This window comes from Capricornis sumatraensis, chromosome 7 (genome assembly GCF_032405125.1).
Source record: "Capricornis sumatraensis isolate serow.1 chromosome 7, serow.2, whole genome shotgun sequence".
Taxonomy (NCBI): Eukaryota; Metazoa; Chordata; class Mammalia; order Artiodactyla; family Bovidae; genus Capricornis; species Capricornis sumatraensis.
The window spans coordinates 101,790,909-101,810,792 of NC_091075.1; the positions used below are offsets into that span (position 1 = coordinate 101,790,909).

The following is a 19,884-nucleotide window of genomic DNA, read 5'->3' on the forward strand; positions in this document are numbered from 1 at the left end:
GGCTTCTCGCGCTCCCCCATCAGCACTTTCGTTTCCTCTGTCCTTTCTCAGAATGATAGATTTCAGAGGTTTGAGAGTTTCCTACACTTGACCACATTGTGACCCTCCAGCTTCTTTTGAGTCCGCGGCAGACAATGCACTTCTACCAGTGGATTTCATCTGACCTGATAACGTGAATTCATAAGGACTTTTAAAATTTCCATCTCTACAGATTGCCTTTACTTCACCTTGAAGAATAAGTAGATATAATGCTAGTATGCTTTTTAAAAAGTTGGAGAGAGACAGACTTCAGCTTATTTGGTAATACAGTGGTGCAAGTAGAAATTTGGGCGGCGGGGGGCGGGGGGGAGTCCAGTTTTACAATTTTTTTTTATCCTTGACCGTTTAGGAAATTGGGCCGGGCAATAAGATTGTTTTATAAAATCTTCTATTAAATTCCATTTTATCTTAGAAACTCAAAGCACGGAAGGTAATTCTGGAAGCATTCTTTTTTGGAAGCAGGTACTGTAGTTTGTATTACAGAAGTGAAGTCGATTGCTCAAGGTCGGGTCAGTGGCCTCTTAGAACTAGAAACTGTTCCCGATTCCCTTTTTTCTTGTTTGTACAGTTGCTGAGAAGGGTTTCCCTGGTGGCTCAGATGGTAAAGAATCTGCCTGCAATGCAGGGGACCCAGGTTCAATCCCTGAGTTGGGAAGATCCCCTGGAGAAGGGAATGGCCACTCACTCCAGTATTCTTGCCTGGAGAATTCCATGGATAGAGGCCACATGCGTCCATAGGGTGGCAAAGAGTTGGACACAACTGAGACTCACAGTTCCAATTTGGGGAGGGTTCCACAGAAACTTGATGCTGATGAACTTGAGGTAACCAAAGTTATAAAACTTAGGTGGGAACACATCCCACAACAGTGATTTTAGGAAAGAAACTTTAAAATCAATGGGAAGACAGATCCTTTTTTTTCCCTTGATCCTTGAGAGGCAGGTGGAATAAAGTGATCTATGATAGAACTTGTGTCAAGGGATTACACAAAGTGTAACCGTTTCTGGCTACTGAAGGTTGATGTTACAAAGCTAAAAACGGTGGGCTGAGAATAGTTTTAGTGAAAATTGCCTTGGAAACCAGACCAAAAATAGAATTAATTAGGTTGGGGTTTGTTTTGTTTTAGCACTGGTATAGTTTAGAACCAAGGAAATACCAGCTTCCCCATGATCACTTCCTTAACTGGGAGAAAATAACAAGCTTTTAAAAAGAAAAAAACATGTTCAGGAAGCCATCCATAAAATAACTTTTGAAGTAATTAGTTTCTTAATGCCCTAATACTACATTTAAAAGGAAAACTACTTCTCTGGTTTGATTGGAGCCATCAGAACTGTTGTCTCTAGCTAACTGTGAGTGGGTTAACGCTGCATATTTATTTATAAGTGCTGCACTGTTACGTTTTATTGTCAACCTTAATTTATCCATAAATTTACAAACATGCAAATATGTATGATCACGATGCACACAATATATGTTCTTTTTCTGTTAGTTTTCATTAATACATAGCTAGCTGGATTCTCCTTTCTATGAGTAGATGGTGCCATGTGTAACCACTTGTGTTAAGATTTCTAAATCATCAAGGATGAGCATTTTTCAAACCATGTCTAAAATATTGCATCCTTTTAGAGTGTATCGCAAGGAACTTTTGACTTGGCAGGCTCTGAGTCATTGAACTCTATCCTCTCTTCCTTCTTTCTTATCAGGGTGTATATTTGAATGCAGCTGTATTTCCAGGTCAAGGGCCATTATAAAGTCAGCCTGCACATCAGAGGCTGGTTAATATTTGGTTCATTTAAACTCTTCTAAGTGCCTTCTCTAGTCAAGTTACAGTAAAGGCGAAAACCCTTAACGAAATTAATGAAAGAAGTACAGGAAGTGTGTTCTATTCTGCTGTTATTGTACACTCCCATGCCATTTTGTAGTCTTTTTACAGTGGTGTTATTAACATGCCCTTCTCTTCCTTCAGGACCTGGAGACTTATTCTGAGAGAAAGCTCTGTTCTCCAGGGCATTAGCAAGTGAAAATGTTCCCTGTTGCTGAATGCTGGAATAATACTTAAGAGATAGCAAGACCACTCCCTCAAGGAACCCCCCCAGGAGACACACATAATTAGACTTAATAGATGTTGGAACGAGGCTTCTTTACTTCGCTTTTAGCAAAGAGGGCATAGCTGGACACTATATGGAGACAACAGGAAAGGCTTGAAGGAGGAGATGAGGGTTGAGTTTCGAATTAAAAGATGCCTGGGGACTTGCTAGGTAGACAGGTGTCAGGGAAAGGCATTCTAGGCAAAGGGCACGTGGAACTGTTTCTTAAATCAGCATTCTAGGCACAGTGAACTGAGCTTAGTTTGATAGTCCTGGAGTATAAACTATAGTTTGCAAGCAGTGGTTGGGAGTTTAAGGGTCTTGCGAGGGAGGTTAAGCTTTCTTCTGTGGACTCCTGGAAGCTACTGAGAAGTTTTTGCAGGCATTAGCCTGTCATTCTAGCAGCAGTCTGGAGAAAGTGTTGAAAGGGGGAGACAACTGCCACAGAGAAACCAAATAGGCGTGTATTGCAAATGCTATACATATGAAATAATGAGGGCACGTCCTAAGTCTAGGAAGAGTGGACAAGTAGGGGTTGAGAGACAGGAAGCATATTTTAGATGATGGTGATGGGACCCCAGACAAGCGTAAGACTAATAAAAGAGCCCGCTGGAGACACATTTTGGTCCACAACTTAAGAGACCTAAGAAAAAAGCAAAAATGATTGGGCAGTTTTGCAGGGTTTTTGCAGGTGATGCGGGAGATGGGTGAGTTGAGGGGAGATGGGTGAGTTGAGTAGGGCAGGTATGGCATTCTCTAAAGTAGGGAAGTGGCTCCAGGTGGTGGTGGGAATGGGACTGAAGTCTGGAGGACTGATGCCAAAGCTCCAATAATTTAGCCACGTGATGTCATGAGCCGATTCATTGGAAAAGACCCTGATGCTGGGAAAGACTGAGGGAGGGGACAACAGGGGATAAGATGGTTCGGTGGTATCACCGACTCCAGGGACATGGGTTTGAGCAGGAGATAGTGAAGGACAGGGAAACCTGGCGTCTGTGGAGGTTGCAAAGAGTTGGACAGGACTTAGTGACTGAACAACAATAGAGACTTTTTTTTTTGCTTTTATTTATTTATTTTTTAATTTTTTATTTTTACTTTATTTAATGGGGCATGCTTACAGTAGGCTGGAGATGTAAGGAAGACGCCAAAATAGAGAGCTCTTGAGAGCTAGAGGAGGAGGGATTGCTTAGAAGATATTGTTATTAGTATTTAGAAATGAGGAAGAGGTGGAGAACATGGGATTTAGCCAAAGACCTTCATAGAAGCTGAGGTTTAGGCCAAGGAATGTGAGAGGTAAAAATTGGTAGTAATTGTAGAAAGTACCAGTGAAAGCACAGAATAGCAACTAGAAAGGACTGGAGGATTGAGTAAAAATTTCCTTTTTCAAACAAGGAAAGACAAGTATTTATATAAAGAAGTCAAGTGGGAGTGAAGATGCTGACGAGGGTGGGCCATTCCTAGGAAAAAGAAAGCAGATGTAGTGTGGAGAATACAGATAATTGGGGTATTCGGGGAAAGGAAAGAAGGAATCGAGGTTAGAAAGAGAAACATTTTGAAAAACAGAAGGGGGAAATCAGTGTTTGATGCTTTAAATTTTCCCAATAAAGTACGGTCTGAGAGCTGCGGAGCTTCAAGAGATCTTAGAAAAAATTTAGTTCATACATATGTGTATGTATGTGCATGTGTGTGTATTTTTAAATAATAAACTTGCCTTAGACTGTGTGTGTTATTACCCAAAATGACCTCAAACAGGTGCAGAGCTGGAACTAGAACTCAGCTCTGACTGGGATACTGTTGGAATGTCATTTTAGAGAGTGTAATGTCAGATGATCAGGAGGCCAGCGGTGGAATCATCAAACTCAGTGAAGATTCAGTTGAATTAAGATGACACAAATTGGTTTTGTACTGCATTATCATAGTTCCTAACTCAGTAGTGGTAGTAGCAATACTTTGGCCACTTGATGTGAAGAGCCAACTCATTGGAAAAGACCCTGATGCTGGGAAAGAACGAAGGCAAAAGGACAAGAGAGCGGCAGAGGATGAGATGGTTAGATAGCATCACCAACTCAGTGGACATGAATTTGAGCAAATTCCAGGAGATAGTGAAGGACAGGAAAACCTGGTGTGCTGCAACCTGTGGGGCCACAAAGAGTCGGACACGATTCAGCAGCTGGTCAACAACAAAGCAGCAGTAGTCATGATCGCTGATGCTTTTAGAGTGATTTAGAGAAAACAGTAATTTTGCATCTTAACTTTATTTGCTCCCTAACTGTGTGGGTTAGCAATATTTCCCATTTAATAGCTGAGAATAAGAAAGGGCTTCTGTGGTGGTTCAGTTGGTAAAGAATCTGCCTGCAGTGCAGGAAACCCACGTTGGATCCCTGGGTAGGGAAGATCCCCTGGAGAAGGAAATGGAAACCCACTCCAGTATTCTTGCCTGAAAAATCCTATGGAGAAAGGAGCATGGCAGCTACAGTCCATGGGGTTGCAAAGAGCTGGACATTACTGGAGAGACTTAGCACTGGAAACAGTGAAGAGACTGAGAGAAAATGCTGAAATCAGGAATATAAACTACTATTCTTTCAAGTAAGAGCTGTTTGTTGTTGTTTAGTCACTAAGTCGGTTCCAACTCTTTGCAACCCTATGAACTGTAGCCCACCAGGCTCCTCTGTGCATGGGATTTCCCAGGCAAGAATACTGGAGTGGGTAGCCATTCTCTTCTCCAGGGGATCTTCCCAGCCCAGGAACTGAACCTGTATCTCCTGTATTGGCAGGCGATTCTTCACTACTGAACCACCAGGGAAGCCCAAGAACTGTTTAGATTCAAGATTTTTAAAAGGCTTCCATCCTTTTAGGCACAGAACTCTGTGTCACTTGAGGCTTTCCATATGCTTGTTTGCAGTTTTAATGCTAGGTACAGGAATCTTCTGTAGAAGGAAATGGCAACCTACTCCAGTATTCTTGCCTGGAGAACCCACGGACAGTCCATAGACTCGCAAAGAGTTGGACACAACTGAAGTGACTTAGCAGCAGGTACAGGAATCAGTGTGAACCTCAAGGGGCCTGTAGTGGAGTGGAGAAGCTGACACCTGTCATCTGACTCACTTTTTAGGGGACTAGATGTAAGAGGGGTGGGAGTTGTGATTGATTTAATGTGTTATCCTTTGTTGCATTCTAAACTGCTGCTTGCTTTCATTAGTTTAGAGACTTCTTTGGAGCCATCATCTTGAATGGTTTTCTTCCTGCCTTTTCAGTCCCCAGTGCCGAGAAGCACTTCAGTTCTCTCTCCCTGACACGGGCTCCTGTGTACTCTTCAGGAGTCCCCATGACCTGTGTGACATACACTAAAGTGACCATGCTTATTACACTGTGCAGTTTGGCATACGCATACGCCCATGAATTGATCACTGCAATAAAGATAGCGAACAAACCCGTCGCCACTAGAAGTTTGCTCCTGCCCTTTTGTATTCCCCTTTTACCTTTTGATAATCACTGATTGGGCTTCCCTGGTGGCTCAGTGGTTAAAGGATCCACCTCCCAATCCAGGAGAGGTAGGAGACATGGGTTCGATCCCTGGGTCAGAAGATCCCCCGGAGGAGGAAATGGCAGCCCATTCCAGTAATCTTGCTGGGGCAATCCCATGGACAGAGGAGCCTGGCAGGCTGCAGTCCATAGGGTCACAAAGAGTCAGACACAACTGAGCACAGTAATCACTGATCTGCTTTCTGGCACTATAGATGAATGTGTATTTTCCAGAATTTTATGTAAATAGAATTCAATACATACATATATCCATATACCCACATATATGTATATGTATACATATCATATGTACATTTTGTCTGGCTTCTTTTTACGCAGCATAATTTTTTTGACATTCACCCATATTGTTGCATACATCGGTAGTTCGTTTTGTTGCTGAGTAGTTTTCCATTTTATGGATGTAGCCCAGTTTGTCCTTTGCAACATTTGAGTTGTTTCCAGTTTGGAGCTATTACAAAGAAAGCTGCCATGAACATTGTGTACAGTCTTTGTGTGGACATATGCTTTCATTTCTTTGGGGCAGATACCTGGGATTGAAATGACTGTCATAGGGTGGACTTGTATTTAACTTTTGAAGAAACTGCCAGACTCTTTTCCAGAATGATTGTACTCATTCCCACCAGCAGTGTATGAGAGGCCCAGTTTCAATACATCTTCTCTGAGACTTGGTATGTTCAGTTTTTATTTTTTTAGCTATGCTAGAAGGTGTGTCATAGTCTCTTATTGCGGTTTTGATTTGCCTTTCCCTAATAACTTCCCTGAAAGCTCAGTTGGTAAAGAATCCGCCTGCAATGCAGGAGACCCTGGTTCAATTCCTGCGTTGGGAAGATCCACTGGAGAGGGGATAAGCTACCCACACCAGTATTCTTAGACTTCCCTTGTGGCTCAGCTGGTAAGAATCTGCCTAATATGAGACCTGGTTTCGATCTCTGGGTTGGGTAAATCTCCTGGAGAAGAGAAAGACTACCCCCCTCCAGATTCTGGCCTGGAGAATTCCATGGACTACATAGTCCAAAGGTCACAAAGAGTCGGACAGAACTGAGGGACTTTCACTTTAACTCCCTAGTAAGGAAGATGTTGAGCGTTTCTTCCTATGCCAGTTTACCGCCAGTGTACTATTGCCTTCAGTGAGATGTCTGTTCAGATAAAGCTTTGCCCATGTATTTTGATTACATCGATTGTTTTCTTATTGAGTGTTGGGAATTCTTAATATATTGTGGATGCAAGACCCTTATTTGACATGTGATTTGCAAATATCAGGTCTTCCCAGGTGGTGCTAGTGGTAAAGAATCTGCCTGCCAATACAGGAGACGCAAGAGTCATGGGTTCCATCCCTGGATTGGGAAGATCCTCTGGAGTAGGAAATGGAAACCCATTCTAGTATTCTTGCCTGGAAAATTCCATGGACAGAGGAACCTGTTGGGCTATAGTCCATGGGGTTGCAAAGAGCTGGACATGACTGAGCACACAATCTCTCTTGCAGATATCTTTTCCCAGTCTATAGCTGTTTTCTCTTTCTCTTAACAGTGTCTTTTGAAAAGCAGAACATTTTAATTTTGAAGTGGTTTTATTTATCAGTTTTTCTTTTATGAATCCTACTTCTTCGTTGTCGTATTTAAGTCTTTGCCTAACCTTAGGTCACAAAGAGTTTATGGAATTGTATCAGTTCAGTTGCTCAGTCACGTCCGACTCTTTGCAACCCCATGAATTGCAGCACACCAGGCCTCCCTGTCCATTACCCAACATTGGGTGAACATGATTTCACCCAAACTCATGTCCATCGAGTCGGTGATGCCATCCATCCATCTCATCCTCTGTTGTCCCCTTCTCCTCCTGCCTCCAATCCCTCCCAGCATCAGAGTCTTTTCCATTGAGTCAACTCTTCGCATGAGGTGGCCAAAATATTGGAGTTTCAGCTTTAGCATCATTCCTTCCAAAGAACACCCAGGACTGATCTCCTTTAGGACTGTTTGGATCTCCTTGCAGTCCAAGGGACTCTGAAGAGTCTTCACCAACACCACAGTTCAAAAGCATCAATTCTTCTGCGCTCAGCTTTCTTCACAGTCCAACTCTCACATCCATACATGACCATTGGAAAAACCATAGCCTTGACTAGACGGACCTTTGTTGACAAAGTAATGTCTCTGCTTTTTAATATGCTATCTAGGTTGGTCATAACTTTCCTTCCAAGGAGTAAGCGTCTTTTAATTTCATGGCTGCAGTCACCATCTGCAGTGATTTTGGAGCCCCAGAAAATAAAGTCTGACACTGTTTCCACTTTTTCCCCATTTGTTTCCCATGAAGTGATGGGACCAGATGCCATGATCTTAGTTTTCTGAATGTTGAGCTTTAAGCCAACTTTTTCGCTCCCCACTTTCACTTTCATCAAGAGGCTTTTTAGTTCCTCTTCACTTTCTGCCATAAGGGTGGTGTCATCTGCATATCTGAGGTTATTGACATTTCTCCCGGCAATCTTGATTCCAGCTTGTGCTTCCTCCAGCCCAGCGTTTCTCATGATGTACTCTGCATATAAGTTAAATAAGCAGGGTGACAGTATACAGCCTTGACGTACTCCTTTTCCTATTTGGAACCAGTCTGTTGTTCCATGTCCAGTTCTAACTGTTGCTTCCTGACCTGCATATAGGTTTCTCAAGAGGCAGGTCGGGTGGTCTGGTATTCCCATCTCATTCAGAATTTTGCACGGTTTATGGTGATCCACACAGTCAAAGGCTTTGGCATAATCAAGAAAGCAGAAATAGATGTTTTTCTGGAACTCTCTTGCTTTTTCCATGATCCAGTGGATGTTGACAATTCCTCTGGTTCCTCTGCCTTTTCTAAAACCAGCTTGAACATCTGGAAGTTCACAGTTCACGTATTGCTGAAGCCTGGCTTGGAGAATTATATAGCTTTATGTAAATGTCTGATCTATTTTGAATTAATTTTTGTAAGTAGTGTGAAGTATGGATCAAAGTTTTTCCTTCCTTCCTTCCTTTTATATAATTATCTAATTATTCCAGCATTGTATATTGAATTACCTTTCAACTTTGTTGAAGTCAATTGGCCATATAAGTGTGGATTAATTTCTAGATCCTTTCTTCTATTCCATTGGTCAGTTTTTGTGCCAATGTCACAGTTACAGCTTAATAACTTTTGAAAACAATGTAAGTCCTTCAGTTTTGTTTTTATCTGCAGGTGGTTCTGGCTCTTAAGGTCCTTTTGCGTTTTCATATAAATTTTAGAGTCAGCCTGTTTATTTCCACACAAAATAAAAGCCAATTGACATGACTGGGATTACACTGGATCTGCAGATCAGTTTGTGGAAAAATTGTCACTTAAATTTTCTTTCTGCCTCCTGGCTGCATTGCGTCAAGCTGAGTCAACTTGCGGGGCTTTACTCAATCTTTGTGAGCCTAAATTTTTTCACGTACAAAAAGGATGTGATTATTTACTTATCTATAAGGTAATGTGAGATATAAATAAATCGACATTTGTAAAGTGCTTTTGAAGTTTGTTTCACTGTAGGAATGAGATTTTCAGGGTAATAAAGAAACTTTATTTCAATTTCCATTCATTATTTACCAGATACACTTTCATTGTCCTTTTATATTTGCAAAAGAATAGCCCATAACCCTTCATAGTCAGAAGCCCTCATTTCATGAGTGCTAAAAGGAGGTCCCAAGCAAGGTGACATGGCCAAAATCATTCACCTAGCAAGAACGGTTGAGAACTGTTTTAATCTCAAATGTTAGCATAAGTTTACAGACTCAGTTCATTCAACACATATTTACATAGTAAGTGCCAGCCACTGTGCAAGGCCCTCTGCCAACCTCTAGGGAGTCAAAAGTGAAGCCAGTAGTGTTTCCTCTTCTCACAAAGCTTATGAACTACTGCAGAGGGTTGGGGTACATCACCTTTATTACCAAGTGGACTTTGAGGCAGTTTGTTGGAAAGTGCAGTGCTTTTATTTTTTATGGAAACCAGAGGCTGAGTTTCTTTAGGGTCAAGTGTTTTGCCTTTTGTCATTGCTAGTTAAAGTAGAGGTGGAATTAGGACAGTCAGCCCTCGTATCTGTGGGTTGTGAGTCTGGATTCAACCAAGTGTGGATCAAGATATTTGAAAAAAAAAAAAAAAATCCCAGAAAGTCCCAACAAGGAAAACTTGAATTTGCGGCATACTCACAACTGTATTTGGGCTTCCCTGGTGTCTCAGTTGGTAAAGAATTTGCTTGCAATGTAGGAGACCCAGGTTTGATCCCTGAGTGGGGAAGATCCCCTGGAGAAGGAAATGGCAACCCACTCCAGTGTTCTTGCCTGGGAAGTCCCATGGACAGAGGAGCCTGGTAGGCTACAGTCCATGGGGTCACAAAGAGTTGGACACGACTTAGCAAACAAACCACAACTGTTTGCAAGATGCTTCCCAATGGCTCAGTGGGTAAAGAATCTGCCTGCCAATATAGGAGATGTGGGTTTGATCCCTGGGTTGAGAAGATCCTCTGGAGAAGGAAATGGCGACCTACTCCAGTGTTCTTGCCTGGAAAATCCCATGGACAGAAGAGCCTGGGAGGCTACAGTCCAATGGGTCGCAAAGAGTCGGATACAACTGAGTGACTAAGCAAACACACAATTGTTTACATTATACTTAAAACTGTTTACATCGTATTAGGTTTTATAATTAATCTAGAGATGGTGTAAAGTGTATGAAAGGATGTATATAGATTGTATACAAATACTGTATCTTCTTGGATTTTTGTATCTTAGAAGGTCCTGGAACTAATCCTCCAGCCCCCATCCCTGCCAGGTACTGAGTGACCAGTGTACCTGAAACTCCCGACTCCTAGCGTGGTACTCTCTCTGTAACCTGGTGATATGCCTTATGGAGCCACTTCCATTAGTCACCATCTCCACGACCACTCACACCACGCTTCCGACACTCTGGGTTATTGACAGGGAAAAAAAGAGTAGCAGAGCAAAGAAATAAAAGTGATGTGTTCCATTGTTCCAGATGTCGAAAACCTGCTGGCACGTCAGGCTAACAGCAGGTTCCATGATGTTGGCAGGAGATGTCCTGCCTGGTGGTTTACTAGTCAACAGCTATTTGTTTAAGCTGCTCTGAGGCCAGCTGACTCTCAGAATTACAGTGGGAACACGACATTTGCTTTATTTGTCATTTTTGGTATAATGTCACATTTAACTTTGTAATTATTTGATAAGAGATTTATAGTTAGTGATCAAAAGCTTATTATTCCTTTATGAATATTGATAATGCTACCCGAGGCATTTTATTTGGTACCCATTTTATTTGTTAAGCTACTTAATGAGGAATTAGATTTGAAAGTAATAATAATAATAGCTTACTGTTTCACTGACTGACTTAAGTCCTTGACATTAAATATTTCCAGTTTTTTTTTTTTTAATGTTTCCAGTTTTTGTGGGTAAAGAAACAGTTGGAAGGGGTGATGAAATTTGCTACAACTTTGGTGCTAATGAGGGCTGAGTTTGGTTGGAGATTTCCTAAACATTTAGAATCTCCCTATATACTTTCATTCTTAGGATCAACTTCTGGCCCAACTCTCTGCTCAGTGCTCCTTCTGCTTGTATTCACCCGTTGTGAATATTCTCTTCCTTCTCACCCATTTCAGCTGCTTTCCCTCAGTTTCTCCCTTTGTAAACCACTCTCCCAAAGCATTTATGTGTGTGGCACTCTTTAATGAAGATTGCTACCAGTGGTCATGTATGGATGTGAGAGTTGGACTATAAAGAAAGCTGAGTGCCAAAGAATTGATGCTTTTGAACATGGACATGGGTTTGGGTGAACTCTGGGAGTTGGTGATGGACAGGGAGGCCTGGCGTGCTGCGGTTCATGGGGTCGCAAACTGAGCGACTGAATTGAACTGAACTGATTTCACTAGGCATAATACCCTCCAGGTCCATCCATGTTGTTGCAGATGGCAAAATTTATTCTTCTTCATGTCTGAGTAGCATTCCTGTGTGTGTGTGTGTGTGTGTGTGTGTGTGTGTGCACCACATCTTTTTTATAATTTTATTCATTTATTTATTTTTGGCTGCGTGGGTCTTCGTTGCTGCACGGGCTTTTCTCTAGTTGAGGTGTGCAGACGTCTCACGATGGTGACTTCTCTTGTTGCAGAGCATGGGCTCTAGGCACACAGACTTCAGTAGTTGCAGTTTCTGGGTTCTAGAGCCCAGGTTCAATGGCTGTGGTGCACAGGCTTAGCTGGTCCACGGCTTGTGGGATCCTCCCATATCAGGGGCCAAACTGGCGTCTTCTGCGTGGGTAGGCGGACTTTTCACCACTGAGCCAACAGGAAAGCCCCAATACCACACGCAAACAATGCTGCTTTGAACGTTGTGGTGCGTGTATGGTTTTGAATTAGTGCTTTTCTTTTTTGTTTTTCAGAAATATACACAGAAGTAGAGTTGCAGAATCATATGGGAGTTCCATTTTTAGCTCTTTCAGGAACCTCCATGCTGGTTTCACAGTGCTTATACAAATTTGCATTCCTACCGACAGTGTCCGGTGTTCCCTTTTCTCCGCATCATTGCCAACATTCGCTATTTGTGTCTTTTTGTAGATAGTCACTCTGACAGATGTGACGTGATATGTCATTGTGGTTTTGATTTTCATTTCTATGATAATTAGTAATGTTGAGCCCCTTTTCATGTGCCTATTGGCCATTTTTATGTCTTCTTTGGAAAAATGGGTATACAGGTCTTCTACCCATTTTTTGATTGAGTTGTTTGGTTTTTTTGATATTGAGTTGTAAGAGCTGTCTGTATATTTTGGATATTAACCCCTTATTAGTCATAACATTTGCAAATATTTTCTCTCATTCAGTAGGTTGTCTTTTTGTTTTGTTGATGGTTTTCATTGCTGTGCAAAAGCTTTTAAGTCTCCTTAGATCTCATTTATTTTTGCTTTTATTTCCTTGTTTTAGGAGACTGAGGTAGGCTTGCTTCACTATAACCTTTCCTCTTAAAACTGCTTTTTCTATAGTATGAATCTTGACTGTACCACCCCTACTGCCCCTCCTTTCCTTCTCCTTGTGGATTTTTCCTTGTATCTTTAGTTGTAGAAGATCTTTTCTGGTAGATTCTGTCACTCTTTCTCATCAGTAGCTGTTCTGATAATAGTTGTAAACTTGGTGTGCCCATGAGAGGAGGTGGGCTCCAGGATTTTGTACTCCACCATTGTGGCCAGGATTATCTCTTGAGGACCTAATAAAATGATGGAAGTTTGAGTGTTTTGAATAATTATATGTATATTGTCATTCAGTTGCTAAGTCACATCCCACTCTGCAGCCACATGGCCTGCAGCATGCCAGGCTTCCCTGTCCTTCACCATCTCCTGGAGTTTGCTCCAACTCATGTTCATTGAGTTGGTGATGCCATCCAACCATTTCATCCTCTGTCATCCCCTTTTCCTCCCACCTTCAGTCTTTACCAGCATCAAGGTCTTTTCCAATGAGTTGGCTCTTCACATCAGGTGGCCAAAGTATTGAAGCTTCAGCTTTAGGATCAGTCCTTCCAATGAATGTTCAGAGTTGATTTCCTCTAAAGGAATCCCAAGATTGACTGATTTGATCTCTTTTTATATGAATATGTATTTATTTATTTATGTGTGTGTATGTGTGTGTATGTATCTGTATATCTACATGTTTATATCTATCTATTGATACCTAGCAGGGCCCTGTGGGACTCCTGGGCACAGAGCCTTTGTGTGTCCCCCATTCGTCTGATTACAGGAAATAGCCTTCATTCAGCCTCCCTGATCTTCACTGAGTTCCAACAGCCAGATTCAAGCAGTTGTTAATTAGGAGAGGGAGGGGATGCAAGACAAGGGAGAAACAGTCAAGAGAAACAATAGTGCAGCCTTGGGGCGAGGTCCTGGTTCCCCAGTAAGGGATACCCATGGCAATATCTTGGAGCTGTTGTGCAGATACTGAAACCCCCATCAGGTGGGAGAAGTTAATGATTAATGAGGGTACGCTGCCCACAAGCACACAGACTCCAGACCATTGGAACCTGAAGGTTGATGATGCTGACCTTACTTAGCACCAGCCAGTCTCAAGAATGTCCACAAGTTGATCACACCCCATAACTATAAAACTTCTCACTACTCTAAGTTGGGACACATGATTTTGAGGGCATTAGCCTGCTGTGGCTTCCTTTTCCTGGCAAAGCAATAAAGCTATTCTTTTTTAACTTCACCCAGAAGTCTCAGAGATTTAATTCAGTGTTGGGGTACAGAGGTCAGAATCAGCTCCACTATTTATGTATCTATCTAAAATGCCATGCCAATGTAAGATATTACTCCTACTGGAGATGCTTTGATTGCAATCAAATAAAAAAGAGACTATGTACCATTGTACATGGACAGAAGAGCCTGGTAGGCTACAGTCCATGGGGTTGCAGAGAGTCAGATACGACTGAGCGACTTCACTCAGACAGTCACTCATGTACTATTGATCAGAATCTACATTAACACAAACACTATATTTTCTGTTAAGCAGAGAAACAATAAATATTTGATTCTGTGGTAAATTTCTGATTTAGATAATACAGACTTTTCTTTTTGTATTTTTTGTTTAAATTAATCCTTTAGGTTGATAGACTTTAGCAGGAGCTTTACTAACTAGGATGTCCAACAGTGCTTGCATATTCAAGATAAGTTAATAGTTTTTTTTTAAGTTATGGAAATGAGAGTTGGTGCTCTGAGCAATAAATAGATGCATTGGCAAGCATGCACTTTTTTCCCTTTTATTTTGCAAAGTGATTTTCTTTTTTCTTTAATTTTAGGAAACAGATATTGATGACAGATATGGAGACTTGGATTCCAGAACAGATTCTGATATTCCAGAAATTCCACCATCCCTAGATAGAACCCCCGAGATCCTCAAGAAAGCTCTGTCTGGTTTGTCTTCAAGGTACGATTGGTTGAAGGTCATCTAAGGGATGAACAAGATAAGCTGTGAGGTTATCCTGGACCATTTCTTACACTGGTATAAGAAATTTCACTTTTTGTGAGTTTTAGAGCTATGAGAGAAGACTTACATTTTTCACCATACATGAGTGCAGTGTTGGAGGCTTGATATACATCCTTTCATTAATCTTTAAATTCTTAAGTTTCAAAGAAAACCAAGTCTGAGAGGTTAGCTGGTGAATGTTATAAAGCTAATAAGTTGTGGACCTGGCATTTCTGCCCCTGTCTACTGGGTTTCTGATGCCAGTGACCCATTTATCACATCAGGTTGCCTTTTCTGATACTGGGACATCAAATAAAGAAAATTCTGTATCCTCAGTCCTGTGTTTTCAAATGCCAGATGGAAATAGGTAATTTTTTTCCTTCTAATGGAATTTAAAATCATTGTCCAGACTCCACAACACTTTACCATTTTGTATTTCTGTTATACCTTTAAATGTCTAATAACAACCTAATTTTATATTGCCCTCCATTGTAATATGAATTATAAAATTTATAAGGGCAAAATAAGTATAATCTGTTACCCAGATGAACATATAAAATCTTAAATATTGGTACAGAACACTCTTCAATTTCTTAATACTGTGACACACAATGAGAGGTCTTTTTTCCACCATGCCCTGTAACTGCTGGAAAAATGCTATGAAGCAATTCTTGCCTTAACTGTGTGTGATGCACTCTGATTTCTCATATTTTTGATAACTGTTCTAGGTTCTTGGACCAAAAAATGCTGGATTACTAAATTGATTTTTACTACCCATGGGTCATAACTTGAAGTTTGAAAAATACTGATTTAGTCATATCTAGTGGAGAAGGAAATGGCAACCCACTCCAGTATTCTTGGCTGGAGAATCCCAGGGACAGGGAGCCTGGTGGGCTGCTGTCTATGGGGTAGCACAGAGTTGGACACGACTGAAGCGACTTAGCAGCAGCAGTAAATAAAATATGAGCTTTTCTGACTTTTAATTTCCTAGAAGATAGCCGTATTAGAATAAACCAGTTCAAGACAAAGTTTTCATGTTTTTTAGCCAACAGAAAAGAATTTTGCTATCCCTTATTTAAAACATGATTATTGTTTTAATATTTCTTGTTCCCAGTTGTTTTCATGACCTAGTTCACAGATGTACCTTTGCTTTAAAATCTTACCTGGTCTATTTTGGATCTGGATTTTTTTCTATGTTGATGTTATATAAGAGTAATGCTGGATTCCTGTGTGTCGTTCATACCAAGATTTTCCTTACTAGTTTTTTTTCCTGGCATAAAGCAACAAGAACAGGTAATAGTAGCTGGTATTTATTGACCATGTATATTTGCTAGGAGCTTTTCCAAGCACTTTACTTGTGTTGACTAGTTTATTATCACATCATCCCTGTAACACAGGTATGGTTGTATTACACCTGTTGTATAAATGGAGAAACTGAAGCACAGGTATGTGTCATATCCAGGGTCATGTAGCAAATGACCTGGCTAAGTGATTAGAGCCACATTCTGAAGCAAAGCATTGTACTCTATTTATGAAAGATTTCACTTTTAAAAAATAAACAGCAGGTAATAAATGACTACTTTGAATATTCTCAAGAAACTTATCTGTAAAAATTAAATGTTTTAAAATCTATGTTTTACACCTTTTAGCCTCTTTTTATTTAAAACCCCAAATAGTCTGCCTTGCAAAGATTTAGAAGTTGTAGATGCAAAAGAGTAAAACTACTGATTTCATAAGAAACGTACCTGGATTGCAGGAAAAAACCCTGTAACCCTCCAGCTGAGACATTACTGATGAAAATACTGTGATGTTTATCTTTGAAACTTTTTTTTGCACTGTGTGCATATGTGTGCCTGTGTGTGTAACGTAAAAGCAGCATTGTACTCCTTTCTGCCTTGGTATTTCCATTTTTATTCCATGGTATTAGGAACAACATCCTTAAATATATGTAAATACTTGAATGGCTGCATGATAATATATTCCTTGTACAGCTGTAGTTCAGTTTACTTAACTAAACAGATGTTGCTAGACAGCCAATTTCTAAATTTTCACAATTAAAACCAACTCTGCTTTAAGTGTATGTTTTTATAGCTAACTGTTATTTAGCATCTATAATTATTTTCTTCAGATAAAAATTTTAAATTTTATTTATTTTTAATTGAAGGATAATTGCTTTACAGAATTTTGTTGTTTTCTGACAAATACCAACACAAATCAGCCACAGGCATACACATGTTGCCTCCCTCCTGAACCTCTGCCCCATCCCACCCCTTTAGGTTGTTACAGAGCCCCTGTTTGAGTTCCCTGAGTCATACAACAAATTCCCATTGGCTGTTTATTTTATGTATGGTAATGTAAGTTTCCATGTTGCTCTCTCCATACATACCCTCTCCTTCTTGCCCCCCACCCCATGTCCATTAGTCTGTTCTCTATGTCTATTTCTCCATTGCTGCCCTGCAAATAAATTCATAGGTACCATCTTTCTAGATTCCATATATTTCTGTTAATATACAATATTTACCTTTCTCTTTCTGACTGACCTCACTGTGTATAATAGGCTCTCGATTCATCTGCCTCATTAGAACTGACTCAGAGGTGTTCCTTTTTATGGCTGAGTAATATTCCATTGTATATATGCACCACAGATTCATCCATTTATCTGTTGATGGACATCTAGGTTGCTTCCGTGTTCTGGTTATGGTAAATAGTGCTGCAGTGAATATTGGGGTACATGTGTCTTTTTCAGTTTTGGTTTCTTCAGGATATATAACTAGTAGTGGGATTGCTGGGTCATATGGTGGGGTTTTTTTTCCTAGTTTTTTAAGGAATCTCCATACCATCTTCCATAGTGACTGTATCAGTTTATATTCCCACCAACAGAAGGCTCCCTTTTCTCCATACCCTCTCCAGCATTTATTGTTTGTGGACTTTTCTATGATGGCCATTCTGACTGGTGTGAGTTGGTTGGTATCTCCCTGAAGTTTTGATTTGCATTTTGCTAGATCTCGATGTTGAGCATCTTTTTCTGTGTCTGTTAGGCATCTGTATGTCCTCTTTAGAGAAATGTCTATTTAGGTCTTTTTCCCACTTTCTGATTGGGTTGTCTGTTTTTTGGTTTTGAGTTATATGAGCTGCTTGTATATTTTGGGGATTAATCCTTTGTCACTTGTTGCATTTGCTATCATTTTCTCCTTCTGAGGGTTGTCTTTTCAGTGTGTCTATAGTTTCCTTTGCTGTGCAGAAGCTTTTAAGTTTAATTAGGTCCCATTTGTTTACTTTTGTTTTTATTTCCATTACTCTGTGAGGTAGGTAACAGGATCTTGCTTTGATTTATGTCATTGAGTGTTCTGCCTATGTTTTCCTCTGAGAATTTTATAGTTTCTGGTCTTCCATTTAGGTCTTTAATCCATTTTGTTTATCTTTGTGTGTGGTATTAGAAGGTGTTCCAGTTTCATTTTTACATATAACTAACTGTCCAGTTTTCCCAGCACCATTTACTGAAGAGGCTGTCTTTGCCCCATTGTATATTCTTGCTTCCTTTGTAAAAATCAGGTACCCATAGGTGCATGGGTTTATCTCTGGGCTCTCTATCTTGTTCCATTGGTCTATATTTCTGTTTTTGTGCCAGTACCATACTGTCTTGATGACTGTGGCTTTGTAGTATAGTCTGAAGTCAGGAAGGTTAATTCCTCCAGATCTGTTCTTATTTCTCAAGACTGCTTTGGCTGTTTGGGGTCTTTTGTGATTCTATATGAATTGTGAAAATTTTTTTCTATTTCTGTGAAAAATGCCACTCTTAATTTGATAAGGATCACATTGAATCTGTAGTTTGCATTTGGTAGTATAGTCATTTTCACAATATTGCTTCTTCCTACCCAGGAATGAGGAATGTTTCTCCATCTGTTTATGCCATCTTTGATTTCTTTCATCAGTGTCTTATAATTTTATACATATAGTTCTTTTGTCTCCTTAGGTAGGTTTGTTCCTAGGTATTTTATTCTTTTTGTTGCAAAACTGAATGGGATTGAGCCCTTAATTTTTCTGTCTGATTATTCATTGTTAAAATATAGGAATGCAAGTGATTTCTGTGTATTGATTTTGTGTCCTGAGACTTTGCTAAATTCACTGATTAGCTCTAGTAATTTTCTGATGATATCTTTAGGGTTTTCTATGTTGAGTATCATGTCATCTGCAAACTGTGAGAATTTTACTTCTTTCCTGATCTGGTTTCCTTTATTTCTGTTTCTTCTCTGATTGCTGTACCTAGGATTTTCAAGGAGAAGGTGATGGCAACCCACTCCAGTACTCTTGCCTGGAAAATCCCATGGATGGGGGAGCCTGGTGGGCTACAGTCTTATGGGGTTGCTAAGAGTCGGACATGACTGAGCAACTTCACTTTCACGCATTGGAGAAGGAAATGGCAACCCACTCCAGTGTTCTTGCCTGGAGAATCCCGGGGACAGAGGAGCCTGGTGGGCTGCCGTCTGTGGGGTTGCACAGAGTCAGACACGACTGACGCGACTTAGCAGCAGCAGGACTTCCAAAATTATGTTGAATGATAGTGGTGAGAGTGGGAACCCTTTTCTTATTCCTGATCTTAGAGGGAATGCTTTCAGTTTTTCACCATTGAAAATGTTTGCTGTGGGCTTATCATATGTGACCTTTACTATGTTGAAGTAGGTTCCTACTATGCCCATTTTTTAAAGAGTCTTGCTGAATTTTGTCAAAGGCTTTTTCTGCATCTATTGAGATTATCATATGGTCTTTATCTTTCAATTTGTTAATATGATGTATCACATTGATTGATTTGTGTATGTTAAAGACTCCTTGAATCCCTGGAATAACCTGACTTGATCATGGTGTATAAGCTTTAATGTGTTGTTGAATTCTGTTTGCTAGAATTTTGTTGAGGATTTTTGCATCTGTATTCATCAGTGATCAGTCAGTTTAGTTCAGTCACACAGTTGTGTCCAGCTCTTTGTGACCCCACGGACTGCAGCATGCCAGGCTTCCCTGTCCATCACCAACTCCCAGAGCTTGCTCAAACGTCCATCGAGTCAGTGATACCAGTCATCAGTGACACTGGCCTGTAATTTTCTTTTTTTTTGTTTTGTCTTTGTCTGATTTTGGTATTAGGGCGATGGTGGACTCGTAGAATGAGTTTGGAAGTGTTCCTTTCTCTGAAATTTTTTGAAAGAGTTTTGGAAGGATAGTCATTAGCTCTTCTCTAAATGTTT

At 40.4% G+C, this 19,884-nt stretch overlaps 1 protein-coding gene across 1 annotated transcript in view; it reads left to right on the forward strand.

The window, feature by feature from the left end:
• The window catches only part of CDS1 (CDP-diacylglycerol synthase 1), a 73,370-nt gene that overhangs the window by 528 nt on the left and 52,958 nt on the right, over positions 1-19,884 (forward strand). The window contains exon 2 of the mRNA XM_068975328.1: positions 14,481-14,608. Coding sequence (XP_068831429.1) covers positions 14,481-14,608 — 128 coding nt within the window. The remainder of the gene's footprint in view (positions 1-14,480; positions 14,609-19,884) is intronic.